The 23,241-nt window shown below is 53.3% G+C and overlaps 1 protein-coding gene across 9 annotated transcripts in view; it reads right to left on the minus strand.

The window, feature by feature from the left end:
• The window catches only part of PAX5 (paired box 5), a 134,843-nt gene extending 113,061 nt beyond the window's left edge, over window positions 1-21,782 (minus strand). For 4 of the 9 annotated variants that reach the window (XM_062628380.1, XM_062628384.1, XM_062628387.1 and 1 more), the window contains exons 1-5: window positions 21,551-21,781; window positions 14,516-14,681; window positions 9,825-10,022; window positions 6,388-6,452; window positions 4,250-4,378 (exon numbers count right to left, since the gene is read on the minus strand). In XM_062628380.1, the coding sequence (XP_062484364.1) occupies window positions 4,250-4,378; window positions 6,388-6,452; window positions 9,825-10,022; window positions 14,516-14,681; window positions 21,551-21,596 (604 nt within the window). In that variant the 5' untranslated portion in view covers window positions 21,597-21,781. Of the gene's footprint in view, window positions 1-4,249; window positions 4,379-6,387; window positions 6,453-9,824; window positions 10,023-14,515; window positions 14,682-18,574; window positions 18,760-21,550 lie in introns of those variants that run through there. The other 5 variants (XM_062628386.1, XM_062628381.1, XM_062628385.1 and 2 more) reach the window with 4 other exon arrangements.
• Window positions 21,783-23,241: the final 1,459 nt, after the last annotated feature.

The following is a 23,241-nucleotide window of genomic DNA, read 5'->3' on the forward strand; positions in this document are numbered from 1 at the left end:
GCTAAGTAGCGCTTATCCTGATCAAGGACTTTCCAGTCTCCTGCTCTGCCAGTGAGGAGGGGCACAAGAAGCTAGGAGACAGCAGAGACAGGACACCTGACCTAAACTAGCCAAAGGGATATTCCATACCACAGCACATTATTCTCAGTATATAAACTGAGTTCCCCAGAAGGGACCAGTTGCTCAGGTTGGGCTGGGTATTGGTCAGTGGGTCTTGAGCAATTGTATTGGGCATCACTGCTGGTTAGTGTTTTTCTTTCCCTTTTTTAGTTTTATATTCTCTCCCCTTATTATTTCCCTTATCATCATTAGTAGTATGTTGTACTTTAGTTAAACTGTTCTCATCTCAACCCATTGGGTTTACATTCTTCCAATTCTCCCGCACATCCTGCCTGGGAAGGGGGAAAAAGAAGCAAGAGACCAAGGCTGCGTGGTGCTGAGTTACTGGCTGGGCTTAAACCATGACGACATAAAGCAAGGAAAAGCCACAAGAACAGAGATTCACATAATTCTTCCAACCCTGGTTCGTAAATCCACTGGGAGACAGTTGCATCTCTGTGTGGGTACAGAACCAAGCCTCCCACCCCAGCCCATAGACCAGCCTTGACAGTGAGTCTGGCTGAAGCAGAGCACAGCAGCAGCTGCCCATGCCAGAGGGAAAACTCGTGTACAGGCAGGACGTGCTCAGACCAAGCAGCTCAAGCTTGCCACTGGCTAGCAAGCAGACATCTCTGCACAAGGTGCAGCTTGTCCCTATAACAGCCAGCATCACCCCATGTGCTTCCCTCACATTGGGTAGGAGAACACACAGGAAGTGAACATGCTTAGAAATGAGCAGCAGGCATGGAGTACCTCATACACAGTGCAGGGCTTTTGTGAAAGCAAGAGCCCTGGACTTTGCCTTGCTTTGATGGAGGGATGCCACTCTTGAAGGAACAGCACCAGCTCCTGAGATCTCAGGCAAGAGCCACATCCCATGCCACTGGCTGTGTGCCTGCTTCACAATCCCTCTCAGCCAGGACAGCTCAAACATGCCAGAAGCATCACCCTGCTTGGCTTAAGCCGTTCTGCTGGCTCTCCCATACCTGCAGAGCTCTGCAGAACTCAGGCTGGAAACCAGGGCTGGACAAAAGGAGCGAAGGGAGAAGGTAGGGTGGGCTCTCTACCTGGCTGTGCTTTGGCCCTTCCTTCCTGTCCTGACTCAAGATCCTCAGCTCCTCTTCAAGAGCACTCACGGTCCAGCGACCTTCGCCATCCCATCTCTAGTGTGCACACCTGCCTGGGGACACAGCTGTCTTTTCCCTTTCTCTTACTACTCCTCAAGGATTATTTAATCCCATTTCTGACAGCTCTGACACCCAGGCAGGGGATGTCAGCACTTCCCAAAATGCAGACCCTGTCAAGTGTCCATTATGGGACCACCACCAGCCGGCTGCTGTCAGCAGGACAGTGAAACCCATGCCTGCACTGCCACTAGCTGCAAGCACAGGACAGAGCACTCAGCCCACCCTGACTCAGGGTCTCACTGCCCACCTTTGACTTCCCTAAAACACATCCACTTCACTAGCAGGCAGCTTCAGCAAGATCATTCTGCACATCTCTGCCACCCCCCTGCACCTCTACACTTTGTCCTGAGCTGCAGGGACAGGCAAATGTGCAGCTACAAAACTCGAAGAAGGTGGTCTGCAAGCCAAACAGTGAGCCTGCTGCCCAGCGACCACTGCTACTTGAGGCTTTGGCACTGACTGTATCTCTCTGTCTCCTTACAGAATAGCCTGTTTCTTGTGTCAGTAGCATGTCTTTTAACCACAAGTGAAAGTAACAGATCCCCCACGAAGGCATATCTGCTTCAAGGCCGTATTGCAGCAGGAAAAAAAAATGACACCTTTAGCTATATAAACCAATAAAGACTGTCTGATTTGGTTTGCCCCTGTTGCTACCCAGGAAGCTCCCCACTGGGTTAAAGACTGGTGACATCTGCTGAAAAAGTGTCAAGAGTGAGTGGAACAAGACCAAGTAATGAATCAGGTGGAGCGCTCAATGCAGCTGGAAGCCAGAGGGGCAAGTCCACCCCACTTCACTCCATGGCCAAGGGGAGCCAGAACCACTAGGTATGAGGTGCACAGCCTGTGGCTCCACGAGACATAAGTGGGGAGGTACAGCAACAAGCACACACCTTCCAACAGCTAGTGAGAAACAGCACAACATGGCAAAGACATGGTGCAAGGGGCTTGCTGCAGAAGTAGAAGCTCGCTTGGCTCTCTGAAGTGGGAAAATGGTAAAGTTAACTCTGCCCCCTTGTGCAACTGCATCATGATACAGGCCATAATTAGATGATGTGCTTCTCCACATTAGAGGCTAACATATATGACCCACATCCCTGTCACCTGCAGCATGAAGCCTTGGGACACCTCCAAGGGCACCTCACACCTACCCATGCAGAGGAGCCTTGTGCTGTGCAGGACAGAGACAGGTTACAGACACTCCCAGGGAGCCCCTCAAACAGACAGAGATGTTGAAGTACCTGTTTATACCTCTCCAAATCTGCAGCCCTGAGCCTATTACAAAAGCAGTTTAAATGGCCTTCTGAGGACAGCATTACTGTCCAGCTTAGGAGCTGGAAAACCATGACTCATCCTGCCATAACGATGGGGTTTTTTTTAGAAATCTTGTGCTCTCTTCTAAACCTGGACTGGCAAAAGCTGTGGAATTTCTCAGCTCTGCTTCTGATCTTGTCAAGGAAACATTTAATTATTTTCTCTACAATTAAACCAAAGGCTTCTGTGACCAAGGCACCCAAGAACTGGGCCATCAGGACAGGACTAAAACAGAGCAGAGTGCCTTCACTAACAGATGGCGTGTCTCCTGACCTGGCTGGTAAAACACAGAATTTCTACCTTACCTGCTTTTATGCATCTATGCACCTGTGGCCTTGACTTGGAAAAAAGCATCAGATGTTTGATGGCATAGTTAACTAACAATGGCATATTCAGCAAGTACCTACGCACAAGGAGTTTTGCACTCCCACCATCGAACCATTCCCTGCATGGCTATATTGGCCTGACAAACTTCTCACAGTTTTCTCCTGCTTCGGTAAACCAAGTACTGCTCTGCAACCTGACTAGGCATTTCCAACCTAACCCTGTTTGCACAGCTCAGGCACCAGGCTGCTCATCCAATTTCAGCTGGGTTTCTCCCCAGCTTTGGTTAATGTTACTATGGCTTCCCCCGTACAGAGGGTACAGGGATGTAGGGCCCCACTGGACCCACACCAGCAGCACAAGAGCCGGGGACCATGTGTGCTCCACAGCACAGGGCAGGAGCCTGACCTGGCAGGCAGGAGGCGGCTTCATCCCCTTCAAGAGCAAAAGGGATCCCCAGCCCACCAGCACTGCTGTAGGGTGGGCAGCCACACATCTTTTCAGTGCTCTCCACAGCCTCAGCTGCAGCATCCCCACTGAAGCTCTCGTGTCCCCTCCACCACCACATGTCCACAGTCTTGGCTCCAACCCCTCTCTGTAAGCTCTTACTAAACAAAAAGGATGCTCTAGACTAAAGGTGCTTTTATAAGACACTAACACAGAATTTCTCATCTTTTCCATTCCACTCTATTCCTCACGTCCTTCTCTTCATAGCAGTGTTTTCATTACAAAAATGCCAAGGACATAGAATGAAACAGGACCACATACCCTACAACGGGTCTGAGGAGCACTGGCAATATCCAGCCACAACCAGGCCATGCTTGTTTCCACCTCCCAGACCAATAAAAGCCTCTCAGTGCTGGGGGGACCCGCAGAGATACAGTATGGCAGACAGCTCTGCCATTAACTCTATATGTCTCTGTGGATGGGGAAGCCCCTCTGACACCTTGTATTTCAGGTGGCCAGATAATTAACATGATGGCCACTTTTTCTCTTTTCAGTGGCAGGAGGGGAATGTTACTCGGTCAGGAGGAGGTTCTGGTTAAACTTTTGACACACCGCCAGTGCTATCTGGAACACCCAGACAACCCCCACTCTTCAAAGGAATCTTGCCTCTGGCCACCAGGTCACACCAAAGCTCTCCAGCTTGGCTGGGGCCTTGGCAAAGGCCTGATGAAACAGGACCAAACCCCACCACAGCAGACAGCAATGGGAGACGTCTGAAGCTACATCATGCCACATGCACACAGCATCCACCCCATCCCTGTACCATCCCTCCAGGTCATGCATCAGTGCACACCCCCCACCCAGGAAAAAGTTCCCACTACCTTCATCCCGTTTGCGCTTGTTGCTCTCAGTGCCAGGGGAGGCGATTCCCAGGATCCCGCTGATGGAGTAAGATGAGCCGGCAGTGTCAGTGCTGACAGAGGATACCTGAGTCACAGACCCCGTGGAAGCTGCAAGGCAAAGCCAGGAGGTTAGCAACAAGACAACATGAGTGCCAGCCTACTCAGAAGCCACCAGCTCCTGCAGCATGACGAAGGCCAGCTGGCCACAGGGCTGGGGATCTGCTGGCCCCTGGGGCCCCTCCTGGCTTGGGAAGGACCCCTGCCCATCAGACTGCCACCAGAGCCCTGTGTGAGGGTGGGAGCAGTGACATGGTTACCCCTTGCCCCACCATGAGGGGACAAGGCCATATGCTGCTGGATGGAGGATGCTTTCCTTAAGCATTCAGATGCCCCATCCTAAGCGAGGCACAGTGGGAAGGCACATTTCTCGGGCCAGCAGATGCCATTAGGCCCCAACAGGCCATGTCACCGGTCAGGTGGATGAGCTGCTGGGAACACAGCCATGCAGAGGGAGGACCCTCCCCAGACAGGCTCCCCAGTGAGGTCTCAGGGCAGGCTGCCAGCCTCCTGGCTCAGGAACCTCATGGGAGCACAGCAGCCTGCACTCACCATGCTGGGTTTGCTGCCAACATCCCGCTGGCACAAGCCACCAGCCCCCACTCAGTGAAGAGCCCAGAGTGGCTGGTACTGCCCAGGGACCCAAGGATAGCCAGCTGTGTGCCACGTGGCTGAAAGGTCCTAAAGCTCTCCAAAGTGTCAATTAAATCAAGTTTGCTTTGGCACAGCCCTCAGGAAAGGGTGTTGGCTACATTCAGCTCAGGGAGGGGTTCATTCATCACAGCCAACAAAAGCCTGGAGATGCCCGCCAGGGATGCAGACACTGTGTTCATGTGATGCTGTGGGAGTCAAAGCTGTACAGAAGCAAGCAGAGGAGGGAGCACCGCTGTAACCTCCATCAGCTCATAGGCTGAGCCTGTGCTGGCACACAATCCCAGAAATCACCATGCAGCCCCCAAGCACAGGGGATCCACTGCAGGACCACAGTGAAGAGCCACAGCCCACACAGAGCAAACCTGTGTTAAAATCTGCTGCCTCTATCAAGCCCAAGCCCTGAGAAACAAGATTTGCCTTCTCTGCTCTTGTTTTCCTCAGGGGGACACAGCCCATAAGCCACAATAGCAAAATGAGGGATGCTTTTCCTCCTCTTGAGATTGTCTTGGCATTTCCTGGAGAGAAAGGCTCAGGACACAGTTCTGCAGTGTGACATTTTTGACAAGATCAAAGAGATCACATAGTTCTGCACCCACACTCAAGTGTCACAGTGCCAGCCCACTCTTGCCAAGACAGGGAGAGCAAGCATTTTCCCATTTCAGAGGTGACACCATAAAGACAGAGAGGAACCAGGGCCACCATCCCACTCCCTTCTGCTTACAGAGCAAGGACTTACCCATGCCCCAGTGGCTTTCAGGGAAAAAGGACATCAAGAAAGGAGCCCTGAGCCCTGACTGAGCTGCTCCATCCCTGTTGTGGCATGACAAAGAGGCTACTGTCAGCCTCAGGAAGGGCTGAGGATGCCCCAGGAGCCAGGCCACCCTCCCCGGGATCCGCTCTGCCTGCCTCGGGGCACAACATCACCGGTCTGCAGCTGAATTAAAGTTTCAGAAAGTTTTCCCACCTCTTCACTCAAGGCTGCAAGTGCACAAAGAATTGTGGAAGGGATGGTTGATAGATGAAAAAAACACATTCAAAACTACTTACTGACTAATGATGCAGAAAATGTTATGAATAAGTGTCCCTTTCTTGATTTATTACTTTAATTATCTGACATTCTATAGACCCCCATTAGTGGCTTTTTTTTGGTTTAGATTTCAATTTTCTGTCTCATGGTGAAAGCTATTTATCATAATAATCAGTAAAATTCAAAACCTTTTAGTAGTATTTATAAAATTCATTTACTATGTTCAGCCCTTGGAGAATGACAAAGAAGGTGCATTAGCACATGTGCTGAAGTGTTTTATGCAAAATTATCTGTCCATAAGAATGATTAAAAGTTCTTTAGAATATTTGTTATCCATTATGCTAATTTTTAATTATATATTTTTTAAAGTTTTCCTTACCTATGCTGTGACTGGAAGCTGGGACCTGCTGGTTGGGTGGCTGCTGCACCTTCGTCCGAATGATCCTGCATGTAGTTGAATAGAAAAGACTACTTAATATTAAGCACACAATGGCAGGGGGCACCAAGAACTGCTTTTTTCGGTTCAGGACACACACAATACAATACAAAAACGACTTTCTGTGTATTATCCCCTTGGCACTCACTGAAAGATCAAAGTTTGGTGGGTGAGTTCAGGACCACGTTTTTGCCCCCAGCCCCAGTCATTAGGAACCTTCAGGTGACTGACTCAAACACCCTCATCAGGGTGCTGCAGCTTCAGTGCCTTGAGGACCTAGTCCTTGCTGCCTAGGAAAAGGATACCCATCGCCATTTTGGCACCTCTAGGGTGGAAGTGGGGAGGAGAGGGGAGGTGAGAGACAGCTGGCAGTGCATTCATGGTAACAAACAGCAGTTGCCTGTTGGAAGGCCACCCCATGAGCTTGTATGGGAACCACCACTGGTGATGCCCATCCCCATTCCAGGACACACTGCCATCTTCTTCCCCTACAATCTGTCTGCAGGGTCTGATGGAGGCTGACAGGAGCTTAGTAAGCCACCTTTTTGGCAGCCAGCTGCAAAGCAAAGCTGCTGGGTGTTACACCTCTTTGATGGATGGGTCCTCAGCAGCAAAATCCCCAGCCAAGGACTGGAGCAGCCAGCCCGGTGCAGGGGTCAGGGCGAGTTTCAGTGGAGGAGCACAGCCAAGGACCTGGGACCCTGCATGAGCACCTGCACAAGGCCTCCCTGCCGCTGTGGCAAGGGAAAGATGCGCAAGGACTTCTGACACATAAACATCTTCATCTCTGGATGGACGGAGGACTGGAGCACTTTGAAGCAGCTGGGCATTTCTCAGCTTATTTGAGCAAAACTAATTGCAATGATTAATTAAGCCTTAATCACACAGACTTGCCCCTGTTGTGGAAGAGTGACCTATTATTAATAAATGTTATTAATTAATAGTAATAGTTATTATTCACTCGATATAAAGCAGCAGCTCAAGCTCATCTGCAAAAAGCCATGCCCGCAGCAGGGATGTGCTGAGCACAGTCTGTCCCAGTAGCCCCGACATTCTCCAACAGCAGATATTCCTCTGAAGGGAATAGCATGGCCCCAGGGGATCCCCCCTCTCCAATGAGAGGCAGGGACTAGGGGAGCAGTGTGGGGTGTCCGCATCTTCCTGTGCAGGAATGCCAATTGCTTGGCTTCACCCTCCCTGCAGTAGGACAGGAACCTCACCGTGCCATTTCAAATGGGCTCAGGTCTGCAGCAACAGTGCAGCTCCTGATTTGCACATCAGTGGTGAATAGGGGCATCATGACCTTATAGGGGCATCCTAAGGGTCTGCATCCTTGGTTTGTAACACCCCTATTGGCGAAGCCTTGGAAGTATACCCTGATTTTAAATATGAGGATAAAATCCACACACTACATCATGGAACTGGGAGAACTTAACATTAAAGCCAAGTATTTTGATGTGAATTCAAGGTTTCTTATCATGATAGTTTGGTTTGGGTTTTCAGGATGAGCTCCTAGGCTGGCAAAAACAAATCTCCAGCTAAACAGACTGATTCAAAGAGATTGCGTGCATTTCTAAAAAAGGGATTGCACACCCTCAAAAAAGGAAAAGATCTTAAGCACCATCACAAGCATATGAGAAAGAATGAGATTTCCAGCCAAAAAACTTTGTGCCAAATCACAAAATGAGTTTCCAATGCAATGGCAGTGGGAGTGTAGACACTGTCCATGTGGAAACATACAAGAACACAGCAAGAGGTAGAATATGGAAATTGGCTCGAAACATGACAGGAAGCCACTTTATCTCCCTTTTTCCTAGTGCTATGACTGCCTTTTTTTGGTAGTTTTTCGGAAGATGATGAAAGCTGTAATACACAAACACAGGACTGCTCACAGCAGCAATGCTTCTCATATGGCAGGATGTGCACCGGCTTTAATGGAAGCAGAGCTTGCCCTCAGTTATTTGAGGTCAGGCAGAGTGGTATTTTCCTTCAGTTTCCCTGGTATCTACTTTATTTTCTCAAATCCTTTCTAAAACCAAAAATACCATGTCTGTAGGATTACAGAATGCTTCTCTGGAGCCTCAGGAAGTCAGGGGCTCCCAGGCCCTGTTAACTGTTAACTGACCCATTTGTGCTCTTGAACATGGGAATGGATGACTCCACGTTCAGTTCAGCAAAGCAGAGACACTGCTCTCTGCTAACACTGGGGAAGCCACTCCAGCTATTCAAGCGGCAACTCCATGAATGCAAATCAGGTTGGGATAGCCAATAAAAGAATATTGCATCAATTTATTTCACGTACATGGACACAAATGGGACTTTATAGCTATCTGCATTCAAAGAATTTGCATGCAATCACGCAAGTGAAAACCATCTCACCAGCATGGAGAGGACGGAGCCCAGCACAGGGCACACCTCTGAGCAAAAATGGAAGGACACTGCTTGTCAGGGGTGTGAGTCTGTATGAGACTGCCCAAGCACTCCTGCTTCCAAGTATTAATCCCTTATTATCTGTCTGTCAGGGGTGGAGACATCACAAAGTATTTCACTGTGTTTTTTCAGCACCAGCTTTAGACATCATTGGACTCAGAAGGAAGTGGATGAGTACAGAAGGTGTAACTGAGATGGCAGGAGGTTAGTGCAGCTCCAAACCCCTCTGTGAGCCCAGTCCTTCCAAGCAAGGTCATGGAAAAAAGCTGCCAAAGGCAGGACTGAGTCTCCAAATGAGATTCTCCTGCATTTTTAGAAAACCAACTCAAGGCCACTTACGCACATCCATGTAATAAACAGACAGCCAAGTCACTTGAAAGCTACTGACCAAATTACCTCAGCAATACAACACTGACAATAGCAGGCAGCAGCCAGCATGGTTCTTGGCCAACTTCAACAACACTAAGCAGACATCAGAAGAACAGAATTTGTACCTCAGGCCCATACCATTGGTACCCTCTTCCAGGCACTGGGCACCCCCTTTTTCCAGGTTACTGCCACCTCTCTCAATGGTCGTCTCAGCTTCCCCCCGGAAAAGCACATCCTGATGTACCTCCATGCTATCAAGCAGAACTCATTTGGAGCATACACACAGGATCATTACCAGTGAGGACTGCAACTCCCAGACTGGAGAAAGGACAGGAAAGAAGCAAAGGCCTGCAGCAGAACCTGCCCACTCCTAGAAAATGCTTGTAATCTGTGATGTTTTGGCTGCCGAGGTGAGCCCACAGCTGCTCCCCAGCACCAAACACATAGGGGGAACACAGGAAGGCTAATGCAGCTAATGTTTGCTGTCTTGCAAACAGCCCAAACACCCAGTCCTGCTAACTAAATGGGTATTCAGTGGCGCTTTGAGGAGCACCCCTCCCCAGGACCAGACAGATCTTTACCTGTTAATTGAACTGACACTGGGCACGGTGTCATTGTCACACACTCGCTCGGCGAGGAGTCTATCCCTGATCTCCCAGGCAAACATGGTGGGATTTTGGCGCTTGTACTCTGCAATTTTTTCAACGACTTTGGGTGTGGCGACCTTTGGTTTTGATCCTCCAATCACTCCAGGCTTAATACTCCCGGTTTCATAATACCTGGGACAACATCCAAAACAAAGCTTTAGTTATCACAGACAGGCAAAGAACATGCCTTGAGATTTACACAGAACATAATTTCAAGGTAACCAAACCCCAGTAAATCCTGAGATACATCTTCACTTTCACATACATATTTTCTGCCTATGTAGTGCTTTATCACCTAATAGATTAACTTATATTAATTGGAACTGGGGCCACGGGTTACAATATATATTTTTCTGTAATAGCAAGACAAAAGAAACAATACAAGATTAAAGGGTATGCCGGAATCCAAACTTCACTGGAAATGTATGTTATTAATCAGTGGTACTCGCAATAATAGAAACAAATTTCACCCAAGACCACTTTCTGTGGTGAACTCTTTTGTAGCAAATTACAGTTTATACAAAAATTCTCTGTCATTAATATCTACAGCTTACTATCATTTCATAATTAAATGAAGGCCAGGTATTGTATTTTATATGCACCTCCAGGATAAATATGCCGGTATATCTCTTCCCCATTTTCTGGTTTTAACATGCATGTTATAGTTTTAATAGTTGACATATTTAAAATGCGTTCTTTTTAACAGCATGTTTCCAGTAGATTCAGTTGCAGACTTCAAGGAAAAGATAGCTGTCCCCACTCTGATGTGGGCTGGTTTCTGTGACCAGTTCTGCGGCCTTTCCTCAGGTGTAGCATCTTTACCCACACAAGCAGCTCTATGGTGCCATGCTGGAGAAGACAGAAGACTGGATCCCCACAATGACAGAAATCTGCCTTATTTCTTCACATGTAAATCACACAGTGCTTTTGGAAGCATTGAAAAAAACAATAAATTGCAGCTGAGGTTTCCAGCCCCACAAGTCTTCCCTTTTAATAAACGAGGCCTTGAACATGCTGCTAAGAGCAGCATATCTTACCCACTGAAGGCTGGAATAGAGACCAAGAGCGAGATCGTGCTCCTCTATGCTGTGCTGCCAGGGAGCACAGTGTACAAGGCGATCTCCCAGACATGCATCTTCTTTGCATCTTGTGAATTTTCTTATGAGCAAACAAGAAATAAATAAACCCTGTGCCTGCCTGCAGCAACTGCCCCACTGATCTGGCACATCCCTTCTGCACAGGGCAGGACATGGATCCATGAGACTTTCAACCAGGCTCAAGCCACACACTCTCAGCAGCTTAAATGTGTCCACTCAGTGCTCTATGCCTGTGTTCCTAGTAGGGAGTGCAGAAAAGACCCCTGAAGTAAGAATCTAAGGATGCTGATTAATGTATTTTCTCTGCAGCTACTTGACATGCCCATTATATGAAAAAAAACTAAAATCCCCCGATCTTTCCAGCATGAGCAGAGCACTAACAGGCTGCACAGCCAGTGTCTCTCTCACTGTAACACACAACCATGCTCATCAAATTGCCAGGCTACCTGCCAGGCTACCTGTTTTCAATCTTTCAGGGAGGGCTCTGTGTGCAGGGCCTAAAATTCCTTGAAAGAGACCTACACTGCATTGTTTGCATATGTTTTCAAATATTCTGGATGCAGATGTGAACTCAGATCTACCTGTATCCATGAGCCATTTAACCAGTTTTAACACCAGTTTTAATATATTTAACCAGTAACAGCAAGGGAAAGTGTCAAGTGTCAGAGATGGATTATAACCCTCCTGGTGCCTCTAAACACAGCCTGGTAGTGAGCTTTAGGGCAGAGGAGTAAAATTCAGCTCCCCCTTTGATTCCTGAGGACATGTCAAAATGATGGCAAGCATGGATCTACTGAAAAAAAAATATGAAACATAAATATACTAGAAGTAAACCTATTAAAACCTCACACCCCTGGCTTCAAAATCTTTCCTGCTGGAGTTTCTCTTTTCAGGGTAGTGTTAAAGGAAGCCAGAAAATACCGTGAATGCTTCCAAACAAAATCTTGCCATTTTCTTATTTCTGGTCAAAAACGATGGATGTTACATAAATGTTCTTTTGTGTTTTTCTCCAACAATGCCCCACCACCCCATGGCATGGTACCTCTGGTAGCTACCCCACAATGCAGGGCAGGCCAGCAGAGTAGGCATCAGCCAGCAGTTTGGGAAGCCACGGCTGAGCTGGCGAAACGACATTTTCCATGGCTGACTCACCCTGGTAGGTAACGCCACTACCGCAAAGGCCCTTGCCGCCACAGTACTGTGGCAGCTGCGAGCTCACCAAGGGACACAGCTCTGGTGCCCTCTGGGCAGCAGGGCTTCCATTTCCAAATCCTGAAACCACTGCCTGCCTGCCAGCCCTCACCACCTCAGCCCTGCAAAGGCACTCACACATCAGCAGAAAGACCTGCCTTGCTTGGGAGGCTGCCGGACCAGGCCCAAGTCCTTCTCCCCAGGCAGTCAGGAGAGCTCACTGCAACAGGGGACAACTCTCATCCAGTGGTGCCATTGACACCTCCCTCCACCTGAACAATGCACCTGGGCACACTAAAAGGCCTGCAGGATGCACAGCAGGGACATCCCTGACTCCCATCTCCATCTTAAAGGCAAGGATGGCTGTAATTGGCTTCATATTGCGCACATCAGGTTCAGGCCCTTTGCTCCCAGCAAGCTTCCAGTGCAGAGGAAAAGTGAAAAAGTGAAAAGGGGAAAGTACCCTCCTTCTCTGAGGGTGGGAGTTTCACTTGCACTGCAACTACTGGTTCCCTGCCTCTGGGGGGTTTTCAAGGCTCTGTCAAGGACTAAAAATTCTGACTATAGAATTCCAAAAGTGGGGATTTATCAAAAGGATACCCATCTTTTACACACACACACACACCTGCAATTACAGTGACATTTTATCCACTGTAATTATTAGTTGTGAAAATAATGAGCTATGAAATTCCCATTTGTTGTTGACACCTTCAATGACAAAGCTCTGGAGCCTCACTCTTAGCTATATAGTAAAAATACATCTAGTGGTAGATCTATTCGAACTATCAAAAGTGAAATCATTGGACATTTGCTTGGGAAGTAAATAAATTGTCTGCTTCTTAGTTGTGCACTGATCCTGGTGGGAACTTCTGGTGATTCTGCTGCAGCAGAGAGCACCAGCAGCCGAACCATGCTAGCAGTGTGCAGGCAGCGGATGCAAGCCAGTAACTGAGTTAAACAGCCCATGATGGGCAAGTAAGTCTCACATAAAGCCCATGGAAAGTTGTTTTCTCTAGAATAGCAAAGGCATCAATGCCCTTAAAACTACACTGGCAAGCACACGCATAGCTTGCAGGGGAATGTATCTCCTTGCAACGGAAGTGGGAGGGAAAAAGCAGAGATGCTGAGTGTAACTGCACACGGGCTAGCACAGCTCTCTCAAAAAGCACCACACAGGGCTGTGAAGGCTCCGTGTGAGTAGAGATGAGAAGGGGCTGTGGGGAAAAGAGTGCCAAGAGCTACAAAACCAAGGGCCTGTGACTACGCCAGTCAGTCTGATCCCAAACACTTAAATGGCCATTGAGAGACCGTAAATGCTGCTAATCCAAGCAGATCCCCTGCATTTTGCTTTAACAGTCTTTGCAGCTATGCTATATCCTGAAAAGCAAGTTCTCTAAAAATTGGAGAAGCAAAAGGTAAAAATAAAACAGTAAAATTCTAAACAATGAACTGTGAAAATTCAGTAAATAGTTCACGAATTAACTTTCCAGATTATCCAAAAAAAAAATATGTTCTAACAACAAAATAAAATGTTTTCTTTAATATAGGATGCCCAAGTACCTCAGAATACCTGATGCCCAAAACCATTTTAACTCTATAGTTTATACAGGCTACGTTCAGATTTATTCATGAGATATGAAGAAGCAGTAACGGTATTTTTGACCTGTATCTATGTCAAATTTTAAAACAAAATCAGGAAATCATACAAAATCAGAGTTTTAATTTCTTGTTGCCTCGGTGGTTCGAACAACTCCAGCCTGATCAGAGAGCTACTCCCAAAATAGCAAAAAATAAGATGGTTAATAGTTACTTTATAACTTTATGTCCTGTGCTCTGATTAAAAGCATAGTCCAGCACAAAAGTAGAAAAAGATGTTGAACTAAGCAGTGGGACAGATTGCTAGCCTGTGTGAATGAATGCCCTGCAATGTTGAAGTAATACATAGTATTACTGTTAAAGAGAGTCGTCTTCAGAAAGTAAAACAAGTGATTTCCACAACTTCTGTTTCTTTTTCACATTTTTTGAGGATGACTCCCACATGTCTCTACTCATTCAGAACAGACAGGCACGGGATACATGCTGTATATACAGCGAATACACGTCACATAGCAGGAGAATTACCTATGAGAAACAGTGAAAGGAGCAAACCACACATACGAAGAGTATCACTTTCCCTTCACATCAGGCATGTAAAACCACGAGTGGTCAGGAAGCCCCTCGACTCATTGGGCTTGTTTCCTGAGGTTTCTACTATTCTCCATTTGCCTGCAGCCTTCGGTTCAGGGACCGGCACTGACACTTTTGATGGACACAGCAGACTCGTAGTCCCCCCTTTACCTGCCAAGTATTTTGCTGACGCAGCCGTGGCTGACGCGGAGCTGCCGGGAGATGTCACACGGCCGGACCCCTTGGTGGGCAAGCTCCACGATCCTTTGGCGAACGACATCTGGGAGGGGGCGGCCGTTCACAAAAACACCCCCCAGTTGATTCACGCCTCCATGTCCTGAAATACACAGGGAAGGGGAGAAGGCAGGAGAAGAAGAGCTATGTGAGTGTTTCAGACGTCTCTGCAGGCCAGACTCCCCAGCCCCAGCACTCCCCGGCACTCGGCATCGCCTCCCCAGCATCGGTCCAGCCGATCTTCCCCGGACAGGAAGCACGGAGGCAGCCGTCTGCACTGCCGTACTGCCACTCTCCAGACGGAGGACCCTCCTGCCAGAACGTAGGTCGAGTCCCTTGTAGGAAAATGGCCCCAGAAAGCCACACGCAGAGGTGCCCAGCTCTCTGGACATCTACCACCCTCCTCCCAATGCCAGCTGCCACGTTCACCCGACCGCAACTCTGGGGGCAAGCCCAGTGCTGCCCCATGGAGAACAGGCAACTCGTAAGCCTCAGGCTAGGAAACCAGCTGAAAACACAGCTGGGTGATCGCTCAGCAAGTGCATTGTATCTAAGCACAGAAGGAGATACCCTAAATTACATACATGGATTTTCGGGTTTTGTTGTTGTTTTTTTTTTTTTTTATTTCCCCCGGGTACCTTGACTCAATCAAGAGGAAAAAAAATATATGTCAGAGCATGATTTCTGCTCTTATAATTTACAGCAGTCCTGGTAGATACTATGATCCCACAAATGAAACATGAACATTCAGGCAAGCCCAGTATACTATTTCTTTTCAAGCAGATTTCTACTGTTCATCTTTAACAGCGTGAATCATATATCTGGTGGGAAGCAGGACCCACTTGGATTAACACGAAGGAAGTAAGTAATGAAACTGTGTAAAACTCATGAACATGTAATAATCCCATGTACCATGTGAGGTAATACAATTAAACTCCGTGTTGTTAATCATCCAAACTACTTTGATTACAGGGGAGTAGAGAAGCTGAAAACAAGCAACAGGGGCAGTACAGATGCCAACTCTGGAAAAAACAAAATACAAAAACTCTATTTGCACAGGGCTCGAATGGTAGTGAATAAGATGACAAGCCAAACGCCTCGGTGTAAAAAAAAAAAAAAAAATAAAATATATATATTGGAGGAAAAGAAAAGATTGTATAGAGCTATTTTTATTTAAATCTAGTCATTTCACCGTTGATAAACTGCTGCCAAACTTTGCAAACACCTTCTAAAATTGTCAGGACACATAACGAATCCACATGAAATATGTGATTGCTAAAGGTAGCTTCAGTCTGTGGCAAGCCGACAAGTGCCTGCTCTGCCTGCGTCGCTGCGAGAAGCAGACGGCACTGGACTTGGGCTGGCGCGCCCCCCCTTGCAGCCCCGGGCGCGGGGGCAGACCCCCGTGCGGGCCAGGATGGTGCCGGCAGCGGTAAGGCCACACCGGGGCTGGGCTTATGCCGCGGCCAGAGCGGGGACAATACGATGGTGTAGAGGAACAACCCCTTAACGCTGTGGCGAAGTGTCACCCATCAGCGGCTTTAGCTGTGCAAAATCACACACTGTGCATCCAATATAACTGGGAAGATCCGGTGGTGGTGGTCAGGGAACAGGCGATGATTGGGGGAGGGAGGGGGAAAGGAGGAGGAAAAGGAAAGGGAGAAAAGGAGAAGAGAGGAAGGAAGCAGGAGAGGAAAGGAAGCAAGAGAGGGGAGGAAGGAAGAGGAGAAAGAAGGGAGGAAGGGAGGAAGGACAGGAAGGACAGGAAGGCAAGGAAAGAACAGAGAAACTGGGTGGGAAAAGAGAGGAAGAGAGAAAGGAAAGAGAAAAATAGAAAGATAGAAAGACAAAAAGGGGGGCGGGGGGGGGGGGGGGGGGGGGGGGGGGGGGGGGGGGGGAGATAAAGAAAAAGGAGCATTGAGGCATGCTTTTCCTTAGGGAAAAGGCTGATTTTCCGGCCGTAGGCTGTTCCCAGCCCCGGGAGGCCGGCTGAGCCCGGGTCTGCCCCAGCCGACACATCGACCCTTCAGCCGTGGGGAAACAAAGGCTGGGGCCGCCGTCGTCCTCTCCGCCGCGCCGAGGGACCCCTCCCCAAACCTGCCACTGCTTCGGGAATCGGCTCCAGAGCCAAGGGCATTTTCCTACCCGCCCCGGGTCCCGCTCAGCCGGCCGCGGCGTTCCCTGCACGACTGCGGCCGGGCACCGGGGACCCCGTCGGGCCGGTGGCCAGCGGGAGGCGGAATGCGGGGGGCATGGTGCTCTGGGCCCCTGCCCGGGGAGTGAATGAGGGAGCGGGGCCGGTGCGTGGCTCGGCTTCCCGCTCCGCAGCCCAGGACTCCCCACAACCCGTCGTGGTGCCGGGAGCCTCGGAGCAGCGGACGGGGGAGCCGGGGCGGACAGCAGACGAGCTGGCCTGAGGGCCGGCCGATCCCCTGGAGCTGGGGCGGCGAAGCCGCTGGGACCATGCCGGCGTTACGAGGTGCCGAGGTCTACCTCGGGACGGTCCGTCCCTTGCCGCCAGCTCTGGTTCCCCACCGGCGACAGCCCCCGCCGATGCCCGGCTCCCAGATCCTCTTCCGCTGGAGTTACGCCCCGTACCTGCCCTGGGGAGCAGCGGGTCCGGGGGTCGTTAGGAGGCGAAAAGCCCCGGGCGCTCCGCCCCCTTAGGCCGGGGTCCGGAACGCGATAGCGGGTGGGGGAGTGGCGCGGTGGCGGTGGGTTTACTTCTGTTTTGCCCCTAAATTCCAGCTACTGGCATCGATTTTCCAGGGCTGCGGATGACGGAAGCGGCGCGGCTTCTCCCGCCGGGGTACCCCGTCCTCCGTAGGTTGCAGTTCGCGGGCCCCGCGGTGGCGCGGGCAGAGGCTCCGCACACCCCTGCGGGCTCCCCACCCGTAAAGTTTGCTGTAAAAAAACGGGATTCGGGTCGATGCCGGAATGGACGCACCCCGTGCCGCGGGAGGGACAATCCGTTTACTCGGGAACTGCCGCAGCCCGTTTTCGCCCAGGCGCTCTCTGGAACGGCGGGCAGAGGGACAGCGGCGCGAAGAGACCAACGGGGAAAGACGGAGGGAGGGAGATCTCCATCCCTACGGCTGGGTTGTTTATCCTGCAAACAAATTTCTTCTAGCTCCAGGGCTGCGGTGCACGAGGAAATGAGATTAGTTCTACCTTAAATTCCCTCGCTATCTCCAGCCGTAATGCAGCGTTTAACTCACCGTGAGAGAAGATGTCATTTCACATAACACTGTGCTAATGTACAAGTCTTCCCCGACCTCTCCAGCACGCTGCATCCCGGCAGACAGCGACCTGTTACCTCAGCCACGTCTGCCCGTCCGCTCCTTCGCGGCCGAGCGCCGGGGAGCCGCTGCACCTACCCATGATGTACCGGTAACACGGAACAAAATCCTCCCTCCAGCGACGCTGCGCGCCCTTTGTGGTGCCTGTTTGCTTATTTATTTTCATTACTATTATAATTATAATTGGGTTTTGTTTCGTTAATTTGAATTAACTAATATCAAAACGTCGACATAGAGGGAGAATATCATAGACAAAACTTTTCCGTTCGTCGGTAACACCGGGCGACTTTTTTCCCGGAGATTCGATTTAGGACTGAAAAAATTACATAAATACACACGTTTATCGATAGAAACGAACGCGCATGCACACCACAGGCAAACACGCACACGCGTGTGTACATCCGTCTCCGTGCCCAAACACATTTCGGCGGCGGCTACAATTGATAGTACTAAACGGTCTAAATGGGAGTACGAGGTCCTGCCGCATCCCACCGCTGTCCATCCATCGGCAAAGCACCCACACACACAGCCGTCCTCCCCACGGAGCACGGCGGCTGCGGCTCTTGGTCTGCCCCGCGCCCCGCGGCGGCGACAGCCCCGGACAGCAGTGAACCAAAACCCCGGGGCGGCAGCGCTGTCCGCGATCCCGCGGGGCCCGTCGCGGCGTGTTGGAGAAGTTGGAGTGGCGGTCACTTACTGTGCATCGCTGCGAACGGGTCGTGCTTACAGTGAATTTCCATCTAGGCGGTCCGAGCGGGGCTGCTTCTCCGAGTAAGTCCCGATTCGCCACCGGCTCACGGCCCAGGGGCTGGGGAGGTTGGCTCAGGAAACAGCCGAGGAGAAGAAAAATAAAACCAACCAACAAAAAAAAATCAAGGAAAAAAAAAAGAAAGCAAAAAAAAAAAAAGAAAGCAAAAACCCAACCAACCAAAAAAAAAAAAAACGCAAAAAAAACACTCAACCCAAAAAGGATGAGAAAAAAAGAATAATCGAGTCCCACTCCGAGCTGGGCCCGGCCGACAGAGCGGCTCCCCGCGCCGCCCGCAGCGTCCAGCCACTCCGTCGGGGGCAGCGAGCACCCTCAGCCTAGGGCTGTGCGTCTAACCCCGGCCGCTCTCACGGCGACCGCCGAACCGCTGCACCCGACTCCGGGGCGGCACGGGGCTGGCAAGCGTCTCTATCCGGCGGCCGGAGCCCGGAGGTGCTTGCCCGACGGCTCTTTGTGCTGGCTGCGCCGGCGGCTGCGCGGAGGCGGGCGGGTGGCTGCGGGCGCCCCGTCAGTCCGTCGGTCCGACCGTCGGAAGGGTTCGGTCCCGAGGCGGCGGCGCGCTCCAGCTGTGCCGCCCCCCGCCGAGCCTCTCGCAGCAACTCGCGGAGCCGGGAGGGGCGGCGGTGGGCGAGGGCAGCGGCGGGGGAAGGTGTGCGAGAGGGCGGGGAGCGGGGCGGGGGCCGGGCTCTCCTCGCCTCGCCTCGCAGCGGCCCCGCGGGATCAGGGCGCCCCGTCAGCGGCCGCCGTCCTACCTGGGGGGCCGGCGCTGCGCGCCCATCGCCCCCGCCGCCACCCGCCGGACAGCCGCCGCCGCCCCCTGCCGCCGCCGAGGGCAGCGGGTCCCGGGCGGCGCGGCTCCGCCTGGCTCGGGCGCTGCGCCTAGCGCGCTGCCGGCCCTCGGCGGGACGCGGGGTTGTGGCGGGCGGCGGGGCGGGGACAGGGGAGGGCCAAGCGGGGGCGCGCGGGGCGGGGCGGAGCTCTGTGCTGCCGCAGGCCCCGCCCCCGGGACCGCGCCCGCGCCTCCGGCCCCGCCGCGCGCTGCCCGCGGAGGAGCTGCGGAGGGCGGCCCTTCAGCACCGCGCGGGCGGACAGCGGCGGGCGGCAGCGGGCGGGGCCCGGCCGTCATTCACCGCCACTGCCAATCGCAAAAGTTAACTTGCCGGCTCCTCGCATCGGCAGCCGGGCGGTGCCGAGCCCAATTGGCAGGCACCGGGCCAATCGAGGTGGGGGGCGTGGCCGCAGGCCAGCGAGGGCGGGGCCGCAGCCACGCGAGACCGTGTGCGTGGGGGATCCTGATCAGGGGTCCGAGGGAGGAGAGGTGTGGCCCGGCACTTCCGACGGCCGCCCCAGCCGCGGTACGACCGACGGGTGCACGGCGCGAACCGGCGCCACGGGACCCTCGACGGGCGTCGGTTACCCCACGTCCTGACGGAGGTTCCCGGGGCCGCCAGTCTCCCCCGCGGCAGGACGGCGCGGCCAGGGAGCCTGAGTTCTGCGTGAAGGCTCGAAGGAGGCTGGCCGAGGTCTCCCCCGCCGCTCCCGCCCGCGGTAGCGGTGGGGCGCGGCTGCCCCGGGAAAGGCCCGCAGGAGCCTGGGTCCACCGCGTCCGAGGCCGATGGGTTCCCATTCCGGCCGCCGAGATACTGCTCCCGGCCCCGGCGACACGGCCCCTAGACCAAGCTCCAGGCCTGGTTGGTCTCCGCGGGCCGCATCCGCGCCACTGCGGGTGATCGTAGGGCCGCGCCGAAGTTCCGCGGAGCCGAGCCCCCGCCCTCGTCCATACCGCCTGGCTGCCGCACAGTCGGGAGCGTCCGGCACCCGGCTATGGGTCCGCAACCGCCGCTGGAAGGGGGCGCAGAGAGAACTCCGCCCTCCCTCCCCGGGCCAGTCCCCCGCCGTGCTCTCGGGGCCGAACGGCCCCCCCATCGGCGGCCGGGGAATGGCGGGAGCTGCAGCCGCCAGCGGCGGCGCGGGGTTGGCGAGCGCACAGCGAATTTTCGTTGAAGGCGAAACTCCCGCCGGTGCGGTAGAGCAGCCACCGTGGGGCCGGGCCAGGGGAATGCGGCCATTCCGGGGGTGCGGAGAGTGGGGCCGGAGTTGGCCAGAGGGGGTTCCCCTGTAGTCCCGCAGCTCAGCAAGGGACTGTCCGGCCGCTCGCCCTCCGGAGCCGCTCGGACCTTGGTCCGGTGGGAGTAACCCCGAGGTTGGTGGGGATGCAAGCACAGGAGGGGACGCGCCGGCCTCAGCAGTTGAGGGAAGGGCAAGCGTGGACAGGCAGGGTAGACACCGCTCCCTGTTGACCTTCGACCCTGCCCTCATCCTTCCTTCTGCCCCTTCCTCCCTCGTGGGGTACGGCGGAGTGATGCGGCGGCACCGGCGGTGCCCGCGGCCAGCGGCGGGAGAGTCCTCAGGGAGCCGCGCTGCCCTACCCGGGCAGAGCTCCGAAGCTGCCCCGGCGGGCATCCCTACCGGCCGCCCAGCCGCAAGGGGCGTAGGCTGCGTAAGCATAAAATGCTTTATCGATTAAACGATTATTCAGGTGATTTAACTAATAAAAGGCTCCATCGATCGTTTAGAAATCGCATTTCGCCACTGAGCCGCCAGCCCGCCACGGCGCCCAGCGCCGGCCTCGCTGGCACGCCACAGCCGCGCTCCTCGCGGGTCCACCGGAATGGGGCTCTCCGCGGCCGCTCCCCAGTCCCGGTGCCCTGCGGACACAGAGAGGTCCCGCGGGGGATCGGGGGGTATCTCGGCAGCTCCCCACAGGGAACCGACCCCGCCGCTCGCCCCGGACCTGGCCCCGCCGCACCCGACCGGGTCCCGCGGCGCAGCTCACGCGTGACGGGCCGCGGCGGGTGCCGGCGTTGCCCGTGTCGCGGAGCCCCTGAAGCCCCCGAATCCCACCTGTGCGGCCGGCCCGGGAGGTCGCGTAGGTTTTCTCCAAATTCATCTCGACTCGGGAGGCGGACAGGGAGAAAAGTTTCAACGTCGTGTTACTATTGTCTTCCTTTCGCCTTTTACCCCTTCTCTTCTCTTGTTTTGGTTTTTCTTCTAGTTTTCTTTTCTTTTCCTTTCCTTTTTTCTTCTATTTTTCTTCTTTATTTGCTCTTTTTTCTTCTCCTTCTTTATTTTCTCTTTTTTCTCCTTTTTCTTTTTCCTCCTTTTCCTTTTTTTTTTTTTTGGGGGGGGGGGTCTCTCGCAGGTTGGAGTAATTCAACTCTTCCGCTCCCCGCCGAGCTTTTGCAGCTGATCACTGAGCTGAAACTAAACGTTTTAGGTGGAAAACAGCCTCTGAAGGAACCGTGAAATGATTAAGAAACTGAAGAGCTCATCGCCATGTGAGATCATGTCCTGTTCTCTAAAACATCACAAGATGTCCCCAGACGCAGCCCAAATTCAAGAAAACTCTGACATTTGTTGTAGCAGGAACCGAAGTTTGCTCGCAGCCAGCCGCCCCCCGAGCTCTCCGCCGGCTGCTGCGGAGCGGCGGCACCGGCAGCGATAGCACCTGCTGAGGCAGCGGCACTTGTCCGCTCTGACCCGCCAGCCACAGCCCGTCACCAACTTTTCAGCGGAACCGACTTCCTCTTCCCGGGCTGGGGTGACGCCGCAGCCCCGAGGCCGCGCTCCCCGCCTGGGCGGGACAGTGACTTGGCCACCAGTGACGGGGGTGGGGGCTGCAGAGAGCAGCCCCCCGCCTGAGGACAGCCCTCGGGCAGGAGCGCCCAACAGCCTGGGCCAGCGGCCCAACGGGGGTGTTAACGGGCCGCAGCGGCTCTTTCCCGACCCAGGAGCAGGGGCTGGCGGCGTCCGCTAAGGGCTCCCCCTGTACCTCCCTTTTGTGCAGAGGCCTCCAGCCGGTACCGCCCCGCAGCGGACCCACGGCAGCGTCCTGCGGACCTCGGAGGCTCCGGTGAGGGCGGGGAGAGGGAAAGGGAAGAATTCACGAGGCCTCGATCGCTTCCAGATTTGTTTCTCAGCAAAGCACTCGAGGAAAAGACTAACGGCGCTCCCCTTCCCAAAGGACAAAACAAACCGGCCCCGTGGCGACTCCCGTGAATCGGGACCGGCGGGAGACCCTGCCCGCGGCTCCCTGCCCGCGCTGCGCCCCTCGCCCTCCGGTGCACATCGCACCCGCGGCCTTCCAAGCCACCGCCCCGCCCCTCTCCCACGCATCCCGCGCACACAAGGAGGACGCGGGTGGGTTCTGTCCCGTCCCGGCGTGGCCGCGGCAGGGCCAAGCGGCGGCAGCTTGAGCGGGAGACAGCGGCTGCGGACAGGAAAGGTGTATGGGAGCAGACCATCCCGGGAGGAGCCGGATTTGGCGGCGTGGGGCCTGTAACGGAGCTCCCGGCCGCCTCTCCCCGGGATCCTCGAGAGCTGACATGGGCGAGACTCTGTTTTTAAAACCTTCCTTTTCCTTTCTGTCCATCCCTCCTCTTCGAGCTCCTTCGCATCTGAGGACCGGCGGCCCGGCGGCCCCGGACAGCTCTTTGGCCCACCGAGATACCGCCCGCCCTGATGGAGGGAGCCTAGCTCCTGCTTCTCGCCCTTCTGCTTCCTTTTTCACCAACTTTTCTACACAAATATTTGCT

This window comes from Pezoporus occidentalis, unplaced genomic scaffold (assembly GCF_034315485.1).
Source record: "Pezoporus occidentalis ecotype Australia unplaced genomic scaffold, CSIRO_AGI_Poc_V1 ctg315, whole genome shotgun sequence".
In the NCBI taxonomy this organism is placed as follows: Eukaryota; Metazoa; Chordata; class Aves; order Psittaciformes; family Psittacidae; genus Pezoporus; species Pezoporus occidentalis.